At 38.3% G+C, this 13,389-nt stretch overlaps 1 protein-coding gene across 1 annotated transcript in view; it reads right to left on the bottom strand.

The window, feature by feature from the left end:
* Positions 1 to 5,429, bottom strand: part of LOC143543846 (putative indole-3-pyruvate monooxygenase YUCCA7) — an 81,847-nt gene extending 76,418 nt beyond the window's left edge. Inside the window, exons 1-2 of the mRNA XM_077036078.1 lie at positions 5,085 to 5,429; positions 4,505 to 4,570 (exon numbers count right to left, since the gene is read on the bottom strand). Coding sequence (XP_076892193.1) covers positions 4,505 to 4,570; positions 5,085 to 5,429 — 411 coding nt within the window. The remainder of the gene's footprint in view (positions 1 to 4,504; positions 4,571 to 5,084) is intronic.
* Positions 5,430 to 13,389: the final 7,960 nt, after the last annotated feature.

Raw genomic sequence — 13,389 nt, 5'->3', positions numbered from 1 at the left:
TCATTAGTTTTGGTTGATAGTGATGACCGAAGATGGTGGCTGACAGAGTAACCGTCGTTGGTGATTTACAATGAAATTTCTCATTTTAAAATTTTGAGGTGGTAGTGCCGGAATCAACAACAGGTCAAGAAATTGACTTTTCAAACAGGTGAGGTTGGTAATATTTTTTTAAATTGAAAGGACAAATTTGTCTGATTAAAGTATCTTTTTCATTCTAATTATTTCAACAATACGTATTACCAAACAGAGTATGGAAAATTGCCTCGTCAAATCATGGCCAAAGTGTTGCTGTAGTCTGACCATTTTGTCCAATTAAGCGTGTGTGCTAAAGGTAGCAACGACCACACGAATAAATAGTAACTGCGATTGTTTGTATTATATAGTCACAAAACTTTGTTTTAACCAAATCCATTTCGAAAAGCCATGGCTAAAGAGTATCAACAACCACACGAATATATTGTGGTTTGAAGAGGCAATTTTCCATTTTTTTCAATTTTTTCCGAAATAAAAACTGCACAAAACGTGAAAAACCTAAAGACAAATTAACTAAATTATATATTTTCGTAAAAAAATTACCGAAACAATAATTGAACAAATTAGTGAAGTGAGGTAGTGTGCTTTTCAGTAGTGAGGTAAGTAGTAAATAATATAGTTGACAAATGAAGTAAAAGTATAGGCTGAAACAGCGTTATAACGAGAAAAAACCTTAGATCCCGGTGATGATCCTCGGAAAACAATCCCAGGAGGGGAAAATTATCCCATGCCTCAATTTGTTAATGAAAATGATGGTTACAGCTCAGGAACTAGCTGAGAACGAAAGCTTAAATACAAGTGTGAGTATTGTGAGTGGAGAATGTGTCCTATATAGGAAATAAAAATAACAAAAAGTGCTATAAATCCGGGAACCCTAACCGCCATTAGTAATTAACGACTTAATCTTCATCCCACGTGTATTTCAGCTGTTTTTCCGAGACATTTGGTAGAATAAGTCATATAGCCGTTGTAGACCGTTTGAGTCTTGCGTAACCTACAAGCACAATATGAATATAACAGACATAGTAAGTTCAGGATCCTGCTTCTAGCCAGGAATCCTAGCTGCCAGGGTAACGGTCAGGATCACGCCATGGAGAAAATAACCCCTAAAAATTGCCCCCAAAAATGTTACAGTTGTAAACAATTTATGTCCAGCTGTCACATTTTTCCCACTTGATAATAATTTCAAATTTTGGCAGCCTGAGGTGTTTGTTAAGACTGAGCGCGACTTCCAAGGTTAGCTAACCGCCTCACAAGTTATCCCGAGATAACCCCTATAATTACTCATCATTTGTTTAAAATAATCATTACCCTCATTAGGTAATTTTTCTTTTTCTCTAAGTTGGGGTTTCTCATTATCTTCCTCTTTCTACCGGTCATGACCAAAAAACGATCCCGAGACTTCGCTTCCATCAGTGTAAGCATACACCCCAACTTCAAATGTCAATATATCCTTGATGAGCCCGATTTCGAAACTTGTACCTTCTCTGATCTTAACCTTTTGTAACTCCGGCTCGGTAACCCTTTCCCCGTCGGAGCTAAATTCCTTCCTTATGACCAGACTCTCTGTTCTGACTGTATATCTAAGGTAAGGGTTGGCTTTCTTGATTATCCCTTCACCATTGGCTTAACCTATCATTTACCCGATTTCATCGCTCGTTTCTTCTAAGTCACCAGTATTAGCTACATTCAAGCTATGCCAATCTTACAGAGGGTTCTGTACATGATTAACAAGCTCATCACAACTCGCAACATCGAATTGCATGTTTCCGATTCAGCCACTGTCTATAATCTTAGAACCCATGGCTTTAGCCGTTTCGTGCTTCAAGTGAAATCCGGCCAAGTTCCCCTGATCCTAGAAACAAAGAGAATGATGGACAATGGTACCGGAGATTCTTCTTCATCCAAAGGGATTCTATTCCCGGAGGTGAGGAACTCCCTTACCAGTGGGTTAAGAAGGGTAGGATGTATATTTGGGATTTTTATGAAATAAGGGTCATAATCGATACGGATCTTATTTTTTTGTTTCTGATTTCCAACGAAGTTTTCTGATCTCGTGACTCCAACGTCTTCCACTCTAAAGAGGATTCCGGTCAATTTGGGGATTCACAACTTAGAACGCTCCTTCCTGTCAGGTGATATTTTTATCTTTATCTCTTTTGACTATTTGAGATATTGTGGTCTTTAGGATCTTAATCTTGTGTCATAGCGGGCTAAGGACTAGGTTTGGATGATCTGGATAGCTTTATCTCCAAGAGGGAACCCCCCATTTTAGAAGTTACCAAGACGCGTTTTTCTGCTTCCGGGACCACAGCTTCTACCTCCAAGAAGAGGAAAGATATTGAGGCACCAGGAGCCACTACTGACTCACTTAATTATAAAAATGCCGAACCGCTCCTCATCTAGGTTAGGATCCTGTAATTTTTGTTAGTCTTAGGTAATTATTATACTGATCATACCTTTTTTTGTTGTGGGGTCTCCAAAACTTGACCAAGATTTATCGAGATGCTTTCCACGAGGTCGAAGTGCATGTTAGGGCACATATTTTTAATACTATGGATACGTTATCCTGGCTGATGTTTTGGATCAGTTATCCTTAGCATGCATTCCAGATATGGTCAAGATCAAGGATCCTCGGTACTTATTATATACTAATGATTGTTCTCTTTGTTTTATTAATATTTTAGCATGTACAACGGCTAATGACCTAGTCTACCCTATTATTTCACCGTCCAAGTGGTCTAGCACGTGGTCAAAGATGTGTAGAAGCTATAGAAGAAAGGTGGCAAGAAAATAGGACTTTTAGTTATTATCTTTTTTGTATATATTGAAGTTCAAGGCAGCTAGGTTAAACACTTGACACTTTTACACTACAACACACAATTTACAGGACAATATTCTCACCCGTAACACACACTTTGCATTCTTTGTCATCGCAGCTTGAGCTTCCACCATTGTAACTTTATTTTCTTGATTAATATAGTGGTGATAGACATTTGTCATCTCCCGGTGTTTTTGTGCCGGTGATCATAATCCGATCAAGGGCTTTTCCTCGTAATAAATCCTTGTGTTCATCCTTATTTCGTTTTCCTAGTGACCATTATTTTTCAAGCACTCTACCTCAAAAAATCAGATTTGGTTACATTATCCTTAAACCGATTTTTGACCAAAACAATTTGGCGCCCACCGTGGGGCAAGTGGTGCTTTAATCCATGGAGCAGCAGAACAAGACTAACAATGATGTTTCAGTTTTGTGTTCACAGGTTAAGACATACATGGAGCAGCATAACAAGACCATCTAGAGGATCCTACATGAGATTGAAGATCTCAAGAAATCAAAAAGGCCATCGGAGGATCAGACTCCCTTGGTGCCCAGGATGCTAGATTTCACCACGATCCATGGCTCAATATGCTCAAGGATCATTCATCCTTCAACAACGATTCTCTATCCTTCAACCAGGATCCATGGCTCAACATTCTCAAGTATCCTACATCTTCCAACCAGGATCCTCCATCCTTAAACAAGGCTCCTCTATCCTTCAACCAGGATCTGTGGATGAGAAACACCAGTTTGGAGCTTCAATGAATTAAATCGGTAATATCGATTCAATACCGGATCTAGTTATATGATATATATAATATAATAGATTTGATAATATTAACGGAGTGTTGAGTGTATAATTGGGCAGAGTAACAACAAGGGAGAAATTACTTTAAAATCACTTAAATTAATCTAAGGCATAACATCCTATACATAGAAGACGCAAGCCATTCGTTACACATTCTGTAACGAATGGCTTTCATTCATCTTCATTACATAAATAACCAATAGGGTATAGCGAATGACTCATTCGCTATACCCCATTTGTCAACATTCCATGATGAATGGATACAACACATAACGTATAAGGTCCATTCGTTAAACATCCTTGATGAATGGACATGTTATAATAATGATTAATGTTCATTCGTTAAACATCCTTAACAAATGAACTATAACTTAACGTATGGGACTTATAATGACTAAATTGCCCTTTACATTAAAACAATAATAAATTACATAACGACTACAAAGACTCGAGACGACAAAACCGTGCACTAACAAACACCCCCTCGTCTAGAGCTCTTTGTCTTTACTTTATTTGAATCTCTTAGACTTCCAATCATGACAGCTATGAACTCCAAATGCGTGACATATACGAACACCATGTTGAAATTGCATAGCTCAATCATAATCTTCATGTTGTGCAAACAAAATCTTGTTCTCGAACAAAACATCGTTGTTGGTCTCTGGTAAGTTAACGAGCCACATTGGATATACGACTCGTATAAAATTAGTCTTCAGTCCTTTGCCCAACACGATGACTGCCTCACCTATTTTGTTGTTGTAGTACCATCAATTAAACGACAGATGAAGATCTTACGGAAAGGTCTTCATCGGTACTCGTTTCATAGTCCTAGGCGACTTTACTTTAAGAACAAGCTTTCTCCAACCAGTACGGGGATCAATCTCATCGATGTATATCTTGGTTGGCACCTGCGGTTTAAAAAAATTTAAACCGTGGTTGACATTAAAAAGCAGATGTTGGTGAAACCATCCCGCTAGTTGAATTACCACACGGTTGATGAAAGACCGATTAGCGAGCATCCGCACATCCCACCTCGGTAGTGAGAGAACGTCGGTAAGATGTTGAAAATACTGAACGCCGTTCTCCCATTTAATAATACACAATACACACCCTTAACTTGGAGTCGTATAACTAAGAAATGATGTCACATTTGACTATTTGCACTACTTTGAATGTAGTCTTCTGATTTGCTTTGGCACGTGCGCTAACATCCAGCTTGTGTTCTTGATAAACGTAACGACGCGCTTCAATGATCTTCTAAGTCAAGGACTTATTGTGATTACCAAACCAGCCCTCAGCATCAGGATCCAACGAGCTTGATCCTTTTGCCGATGCTTTCCCTTTCTTGTTCGTTGTCTTCTCAAGATGATCCTCGGCAGCTTTAACATGTTCTTCTGTGAATGATGGAAAACCCTAATCAACATTTGAACGATGATACAGATCAGGGTATTCATCTGCCGTCACATCTTCGATATATATATCTTCGTCTTCATAAATATACGACGTATTCCCGTGTGGAATACTCTTGTCAAGCAAAACCTCTTCATCATTCATAACCTCTACGTCCTCCTCAGCCTCCAACGCATCCATCTCTTCATCGTTTAACCCCAACAATAATGATATTTGATCATAACACAGGGCATAATTAACAAATTCACCCTCCTCAATCTCGTCAGCGTTGGCAGTACTCATAACCACCCCCTTTTCATAATCCATAAATAAAAAGGTGTTGTCTTTGATCGACTCAATCGACTTAACATTAGTCATATCTTGATAAACGACTATCTTCCGATCATTGCCATCACCACCACCACTCGTACCAGCGGAAGATGAGCCGTGAGCTTGTTTCGGCTCACTTCCACTTGCACCGGCAGCATATGGATCCTTATCTTCATTTCTTCAATTTCTTTAACGCGTCATCTTTGCAAGTTAATTGAAGAATAAGGTCCTATTGCTCTTTCTTTTTCACCCCCTGAGCCATAACAATCTCACGCAGCTCCTTTGTCTCCTTCTGATAATATGAGACATACTCCATCATAAGATGTTGATTCGTTATCATTTGCTCTTGAAATTGACTATCAGCCGCCATTTGATTCCCATATAAATGAATCAAACTCAAAAGCATATCCATCTGATGTGTAGGAGGCAAAGCATGAAATGAAGCTGGTACTGGCTCCACTGGACCTTGTGGACGGCTGATTCTCATAAATGATAAATTAGAGGGTTGTGTTGGCATCATGGTAGGTGTAGGAGTAATTACCGTTGATGTTGCAGGAGGCCTTGGAATTGGAGATAACACAGATTAAGGGATTAAGTCCAGCCTTGGATCGGAAGTAATGGTCGTAGTCAGAGTATGTGCCAGCGTGCTATCAGTAAGCGACACCATCGGCCGTTGTTGTAAAGACAATCTAGGCACCTGTGGACCAATCTCCACTCCTGAACCATGCCTAACACGACGTTTGGGTGGTTGATCTTGCAGTTTTTCCTTGCCCTTAAGTTTTCATTGAGCAGCAAAAGAGCTGGTTGCCTCAAAGTCAACACGTTGTTCGTCACCTCCATTTCCACCATATCCATCATTACCACCATCATCATCATTGTTCCCACCTAGTCCCTCTTCATGTTCAGAGTCCAAATTATCATGGATCCAACGATCATTAGAAGGACATACATACGCTGGATTTACCAAGTATCCAATCAAACGCTTGGTTCACGGACGGTCTTATGGTGCTTTACCCCAATATGTCTTCATTCTCTTCGTTGTATCAGCTGTCATGTGTTCTAATTCCAATACATCATCTTCTAACGACTGATCAATCACCAAATCAGGAATCAAGTCCTGAATAATTAGCTGAACAAATCTCGGATACATTTAGAACTTGCTCCAATGATTCTTCACTAAGCAATTCTCCTTGAGATGGTAAAAGATGAGTTTAGAGAAGTTGAATGGTTTGTTCAAAATCAGCACAACGAATGCGGATGGAAGCATAATCCGACATTCATCAAAACCACCCTTGCGTCCCCTAACGCAATGTATCAGGATATGTAGTAAGTACTTGTATAGAGCACACAGGTACGCCTTGTTGTATTGGGAACGATCAAGGTCTCCTGAAGAAAATAAGCGCTGAAATAAACCACAAATCAACGTCTTATCGAACTCATATGAAATGTCCATGTTGTCAACAAATCGTAGCACACGACGTATCACACCTGGAGTGATTGTGATCGTCCTCTTGTTGATCTCAGCGACAATATGATTCTTAGACTCCATATATCTTGCCGATTTCCAAAATGGATGGATTATACTGAAATGGACAGGTACATCAGCAGTGATAGCGCAGTGAATCCTGGATCGGCGTAAGAATGTGATAATATCACCAAAGATGTCCTGACTAGCAAAATTGTCCTTCAAGAAAGCATAAATATTGTGCTTCTTATCGAATGGCAAAAAAGGAGCAGCAGGGGCTTATTGTTGCTGTACAGGAGGTTGTTCTTGAACAGATGGTTGTGGATCGACAGCAGGAGCATCTTGAATAATCTCGTCAGCCATTTATAGAAATACACAAACCCGAAGATCAGTAACATGAATAATTAATTTAAAACAAAAATTCAATTTATACTTAAACAAATTGAATTCTGTTGAAATAATTACTAGTGTCATTCGTTAGTACATTCGTTATGACAAATGGGGTCATTCGTTATAACGAATGGCATGATTCGTTATTGTCATTGTAACGAATGAATAAATATTAGTTAATTAGTCCATTTGTCATATATGTGAAAAGAATGAAAATTTATTCGTTACAAAATGACACGAATGATGCTTATTTGTTATGAGTGTTTAACGAAAGGGTCCATTTCAAAACGAAAGAGTAGCTATTCGTTATTCATTAATGCATCAACATATTAACTTTGACCTCAGTTTGTCAAAGTCAAAATTAAATAGGAACACAGATGGTCAAATATGCAATCAAATCATAATAAACTCATGTATGACTATGAATCGATGAAACACGAGTATCACTGAACTCATACAAGCATCGATACTCAATCCCAATCAACCATTAAGATTAAAATACATGTTTAAGATGATTGTCGTTCATAACATAGACCCGGTTAAGAAATTGACTAATTAACCTAGATGTTGTTTATAAAATTTGACGAAAAACATTTCGTAAGCATTGTCTATACCTTATGTATCTTAATCACTAAACAAAAATGTATTTGTTGATGGTCCATAATTCTGAAAAATTTTGGCAAGGGTTTGCTTAGTGTTTGCATTGATTGAGGTTAATGAATGAACCAATTCGTTCACCTCCTATTCCTTATATAGTACAGATGGCACACACCCTAAGATAAACGAATGGATCCATTCGTTAATTCAAAATTAACAAATGGTTCATATTGTTGATTCATTCGTTAACCCCGTTAACGAATAAAAAATAAGTTATGTTTCATAACGAATCAACTAAGATTCGTTCTTCATTTGTTATCAATATTGAATACGAATGGGGTCATATGTTATCAATGTAGCGGAAGTGAATGATGATAAATAAGCTTATTCGTTATGCAAATGAAGAATGAGTGACCCACATTCGTTATCAGTATTGGTAGCGAATGGATTCTATTCGTTATGTATACGCTATACCCCATTCGTCAACATTCCATGATGAATGGATACACCACATAACGTATAAGGTCTATTCGTTAAACATCCTTAACGAATGGACATGTAATAGTAACGATTAATATTCATTCGCTGAACATCCTTAACCAATGAACTATAACTTAACGTATTGGACTTATAATTACTAAATTGCCCTTTACATTAAAATAATAATAACTAACATAATGATTACAAAGACTCGAGATGACAAAACCGTGCACTAACAGTAGCCCGATATGCTCAAGCATCTTCCATCTTCCAACCGGGATCCTCCATCCTTCAACAAGGATCCTTAGGGATGTTTCATCAAGGATCCTCTTAGTATCAGCCTCAAGGATCCTTTATGCAGAGTCCTAAAGAGTTCAACATCAAAGATCATCGGAGATGCACGAGGGAGATATTATCCCTATGCAAACCATTGCTTCTGGTGGACCAACTGTTATAGCTGATGCGTCCTATCATGGATATTCTTCTGGGATACCATCCTTTAGTCAACCAAGAGGTATCACTCATAATAATGCATCCTTTGACAATAACCTTGGTTTTATGCATAATACAAGTATTAATCAAGCTATGGCTAAGGAATTACAAAAAGTGAAGGACATGATATCTAGTGTCACAGGAGTGGTCAGTCCTATTCTGGAAATTCTAGATGGAAGTCATAAGATTTCAAGGTTTGTTCAACTTATCTGTGATGCTAAGATACCAAAGCGCTTTCAAACTCCCAATATGAAGGTCTATGATAGTACAACTGGCCCGTAGGAACACGTATCCCAATATAGAGAAAGGATGGGGATTAACCCCATTCCAAACATACTCAAGGAAGCATGTTTGTGCAAGGGTTTTGGATCCACACTAACTAGATCTGCTCTAAAGTGGCTGCTAAGTCTTTTTCCTTACTCAAATACTTCATTTTCTCACCTAGTTAATTTATTCAATAATCAATTTTCTTGTAGTATAAGGTTTAAAAAATTAACTAGCGATTTATAACGTGTTGCCCAACATCATGATGAATACTTAAGAGATTTTGTCACTAATTTTGGATGGGAAGCCTTGGAGATCCCAAATCTTGATATGGCTACGACTGTTGAGGCATTAAAGATGGGATTGAAAAGGGACTCCCCCTTTTATGATGATCTAGTTATAACTCCATGTAGGAACTTATATGAAGTCAGGAATAGGGAACTCAGGTTCATCAGACTAGAAGATGAAAAGAGGATCCAAGAAAGATTGGGTTCCTCAACCAAACATGAGCAGCCTGATAAGAAACAAGAATCCTCGTACCGAAACAACAACTCCAAGCCCTATTCAAAATTCAACAACCAAAACATCCATGCAGTGGAAGAAGACGAGGATAAAGAGGAATGCCCAAGAATATCAGAGTATTGTTTTTCCATTGATACTCCTGGACTAATATGTGCCATGAGAGATCTAGGGGAAAAAGCAAGGTGGCCTCAGAAGAATGAAAAGTCAACATCCTACAAGAGCAAATCCAAGTGTTGCGCGTATCACGAAGACTTTGGCCACATGACTGACGAATGTATTGTTCTTAGAAGAGAGATAGGGTATCTCCTCAGTAAGGGTCACTTAAAGGAACTGATGGGTAGGAAGAATCAAGGATCCAGAATCCTGAAGAAATCCCAGAGAAGGCTGCTCTATCACCAACGAATGCGCAAATTATCAATTTCATCTCTGGAGGTTCAGATATCTATGGAACTTCCTACTCCTCAGCAAAACGACACGCCAAAGATATCAAGCTGGAGTGTGGAGAAAGGCCCATCAGAACGACAACTTTGACTGACCAAAAGGTTATAACTTTCAATGAAGAGGATTGACTGCACCTCTAGGATCCTCACAATGACGGTTTGATTATTACTTTATTTATTGCTAACCATTATGTTCGCAGGATTCTTGTAGATGGCGGGAGCTCTGTGAACATCATTCAGGCCCATGTTCTCAAGAAGATGAAAATTCCTGAAACAGAAGTTACTCCAATATCATCTGTCCTCGTTGGTTTTAGCGATGAAACCAAGAATACGCTGGGGGGAATTAAGCTTCCAATCTATATTGAGGGAGTTGACTCTTTCTAAAAATTTAGTGTTATTGATATCCTATCTGGTGTAATGTTGTCCTTGGCAGGCCTTGGATTCAAGAAATGAAAGTTGTTGCCTCAACATTCCATCATTGTATCAAGCTTCCAACCCCGTGGTGAATATTGATAGTGATCAATTAGAGGCAAGGAACTACTACACATCATCCATGAAACCAGCTCCAAAGCAAAAAATCACGTAGCAATTAAAGGATCAACCTAGAGAAGTTCTGGAAGCAAGGGAAAAGGACCTTAAAGAAGTAGCCTTGGACCCTGAAGATCCAGTCATCAAGGTGTATATAGGATCCTGTATCCTTAGCATCATTAAAGAGGATCTGGTATCCTTCCTCAAACAAAGGAAGTCTACTTTTGCTTTCAAACATTCCGACATGACATGTATCTCTAAAGACATTATTACGCAAAAATTAGGGATAGATACTTCTGTCAAGCCTATCCACCAGAAACATAGAAAATTTGCGCCAGAGAGAAACATCATTATCTAAGAAGAAGTTGAAAATTTTCTTAAGGCGGATATGATTAGGGAGGTTAAGTATCCAAAATGCTTAGCCAATGTGGTAGTTGTTTCTAAGAAAAATGGAAAGTTGAAGGTATGCGTTGATTTTACAGATTTAAACAAAGAATTTCCCAATGATCCTTTCCCCTTACCACACATTGACTCCATGGTGGATGCCACAGCAGGACATGAGATGCTTACCTTTGTGGATACTTCATCTGGATTCCAACAAATTCAAATGGAACCATCTGATCAAGAGGATTCAAAATTCATGACTCTTACTGGCATATACTGTTATATTGCTATGCCTTTCGGACTAAGAAATGCAGGTGCAACCTATCAAAGACTTATCAACATGGTGTGTATATACCAATTGGGAAAGACCATGGAAGTCTATATAGACAACATAGTGGTCAAATCAAAGAGAGCAGAGGATCATCTCAAGGATCTCGAAGTAACCTTTAACATACTTGATCAATACAACATGAAGCTCAATCCATCTAAGTGTCACTTTGGTGTCAAAGTTTGAAAATTCCTACGATACATGGTGACCAAAAGAGGAATTGAAGCCACACTTGAGCAAATTGAAGCAATCGGTAACTTAAAGTCCCCGGTGAATGCAAAAGATGTCCAAAGATTGATGGGAAGGATCACAACCCTGAATAGATTCATCTCAAGATCTTCAGAGAAATGCAAAGACTTCTACGACATCCTACGGAAGAACAAGAAGTTTGAGTGGACTCAAAAACATGATGATGCACTCAAGGCTCTTAAGGATTATCTAGCCTTAGCACCGACATTAATGAAACCATTGGATTATGAGCCGTTATCCTTGTAACTAGCTGTTTTAGGTAATGCAGTTAGTGCTGTTCTGGTCAAAGATCACGAAGGACAACACCAACCAGTATATTATGTAAGTAAGAGTCTTTTAGATGCCGATGTCAGGTATTCTCACATTGAAAAGTTAATACTTGCTTTAATTTTGGCCTTAACTAAGTTAAGACATTATTTTGAAACTCATACTATTTTTGTTAGAACTAACCATACTGTTAAGAATGGGCTTAGAAAACCAGAGATGCTAGGTAGGATCGCTAAGTGGGCTGTGAAGCTCAGCGCCTATGATGTGCAATATGAGCCCAGATCGCCATAAAGTCACAAGCGCTTCCAGACTTTGTGGCTGATTTCAGTAGTGACTTGCAAAGAGAAGCTGATATGGAAGTCAAACAACTTTAAGAGACCAAGGATCCTTGGATTTCTTCACATATGGTGCATCAAATGCCAGAGGAACCAGATTAGGCATACTACTAAAATTGCCACATGGTAACATAATATCCCAGTCCATAGCTTGTGAGTTCCAAGCTACCAACGACGAAGCAAAATATGAAGCACTTATTGCTGGTTTACTATTAGCTAAACAAATGTGGATCGGGTATCTTCAGGTTTACATAGACTCTTTTTTTTATAACTAACCATTTTAACGATTCTTACACTATGAAAGATGAAAATATGATAAACTATTTTGAAATTGTGAAGGAATTAGAAAAATCCATCAAAATGTTTAGTATTATTCAGGTACTGGAAGGAAAACACTAGGGCTGATGCCTTAGCAAACCTAGCATCATATTTGAAGATTTCAGATGATACAAAGATACCGATAATTCACATACTTTTTCCAGCAATTGGGGAACCGGAAGCAATGGAAATAACAGCGGATTGTCCTGAAGAACTTAGGGATCCTTCATCCTATCTAGAAGTAGGATCCTGGATCATTCCAATTAAGAAATTCCTCCAACATGGAGAAATTCCTGATAAAGAGAATCCTAGAGCTTTCAGAATTAAGGTATCACAATTTACTATTTTACAAGATACTGTATATAGAAAATCTCTTGCAGGTCCCTACTTGAGATGCATTGAAGATTCAAAAATATAACAAGTGCTTAAAGACTTCCACGAAGGTGAATGTGGTAACCATACAAGGGACAAACCACTTTTTTTCTAGAATATTTAGGACAAGTTATTTCTGGGCAACAATGAAGAAGGATGCTATGGAGTATTCAAGTAAATGTGATGCTTGTCAAAGACATAGCAATATTCTTCATCAACTAGCAGAACCTATGTATCCTATCTCTTCTTCATGGTCTTTCATGAAATGGGGAATGGATATTGTAGGTAAGCTAGCCAAGGCACCGGGTGGAAAAGTCTTCATTCTAGCCATGACGGATTACTTCTCAAAATGTATTGAAGCAGAAGCATTTATTCAAGTCTGTGATAGGGAAGTTATATCCTTCATTAAAAGAAATATTATAACTAGATTTGGTATCTCGTCTGAAATTATTTGTGATAATGGATCCCAGTTTATTGGGAAAAAAACTACTAACTTTTGTGACAGTTGGGGTATAAAGATGATCACTTGCACACCGGTCCATCCACAAGCTAATGGCCAAGCAGAGTCAAGCAACAA

Source organism: Bidens hawaiensis, unplaced genomic scaffold (genome assembly GCF_021521415.1).
Source record: "Bidens hawaiensis isolate Kalapana, Puna unplaced genomic scaffold, B.hawaiensis_p1.1 tig00000888_1, whole genome shotgun sequence".
NCBI classification, from domain to species: Eukaryota; Viridiplantae; Streptophyta; class Magnoliopsida; order Asterales; family Asteraceae; genus Bidens; species Bidens hawaiensis.
Note: the sequence above shows the minus strand (reverse complement) of the source record. Positions and strands in the feature narration are given on the sequence as shown.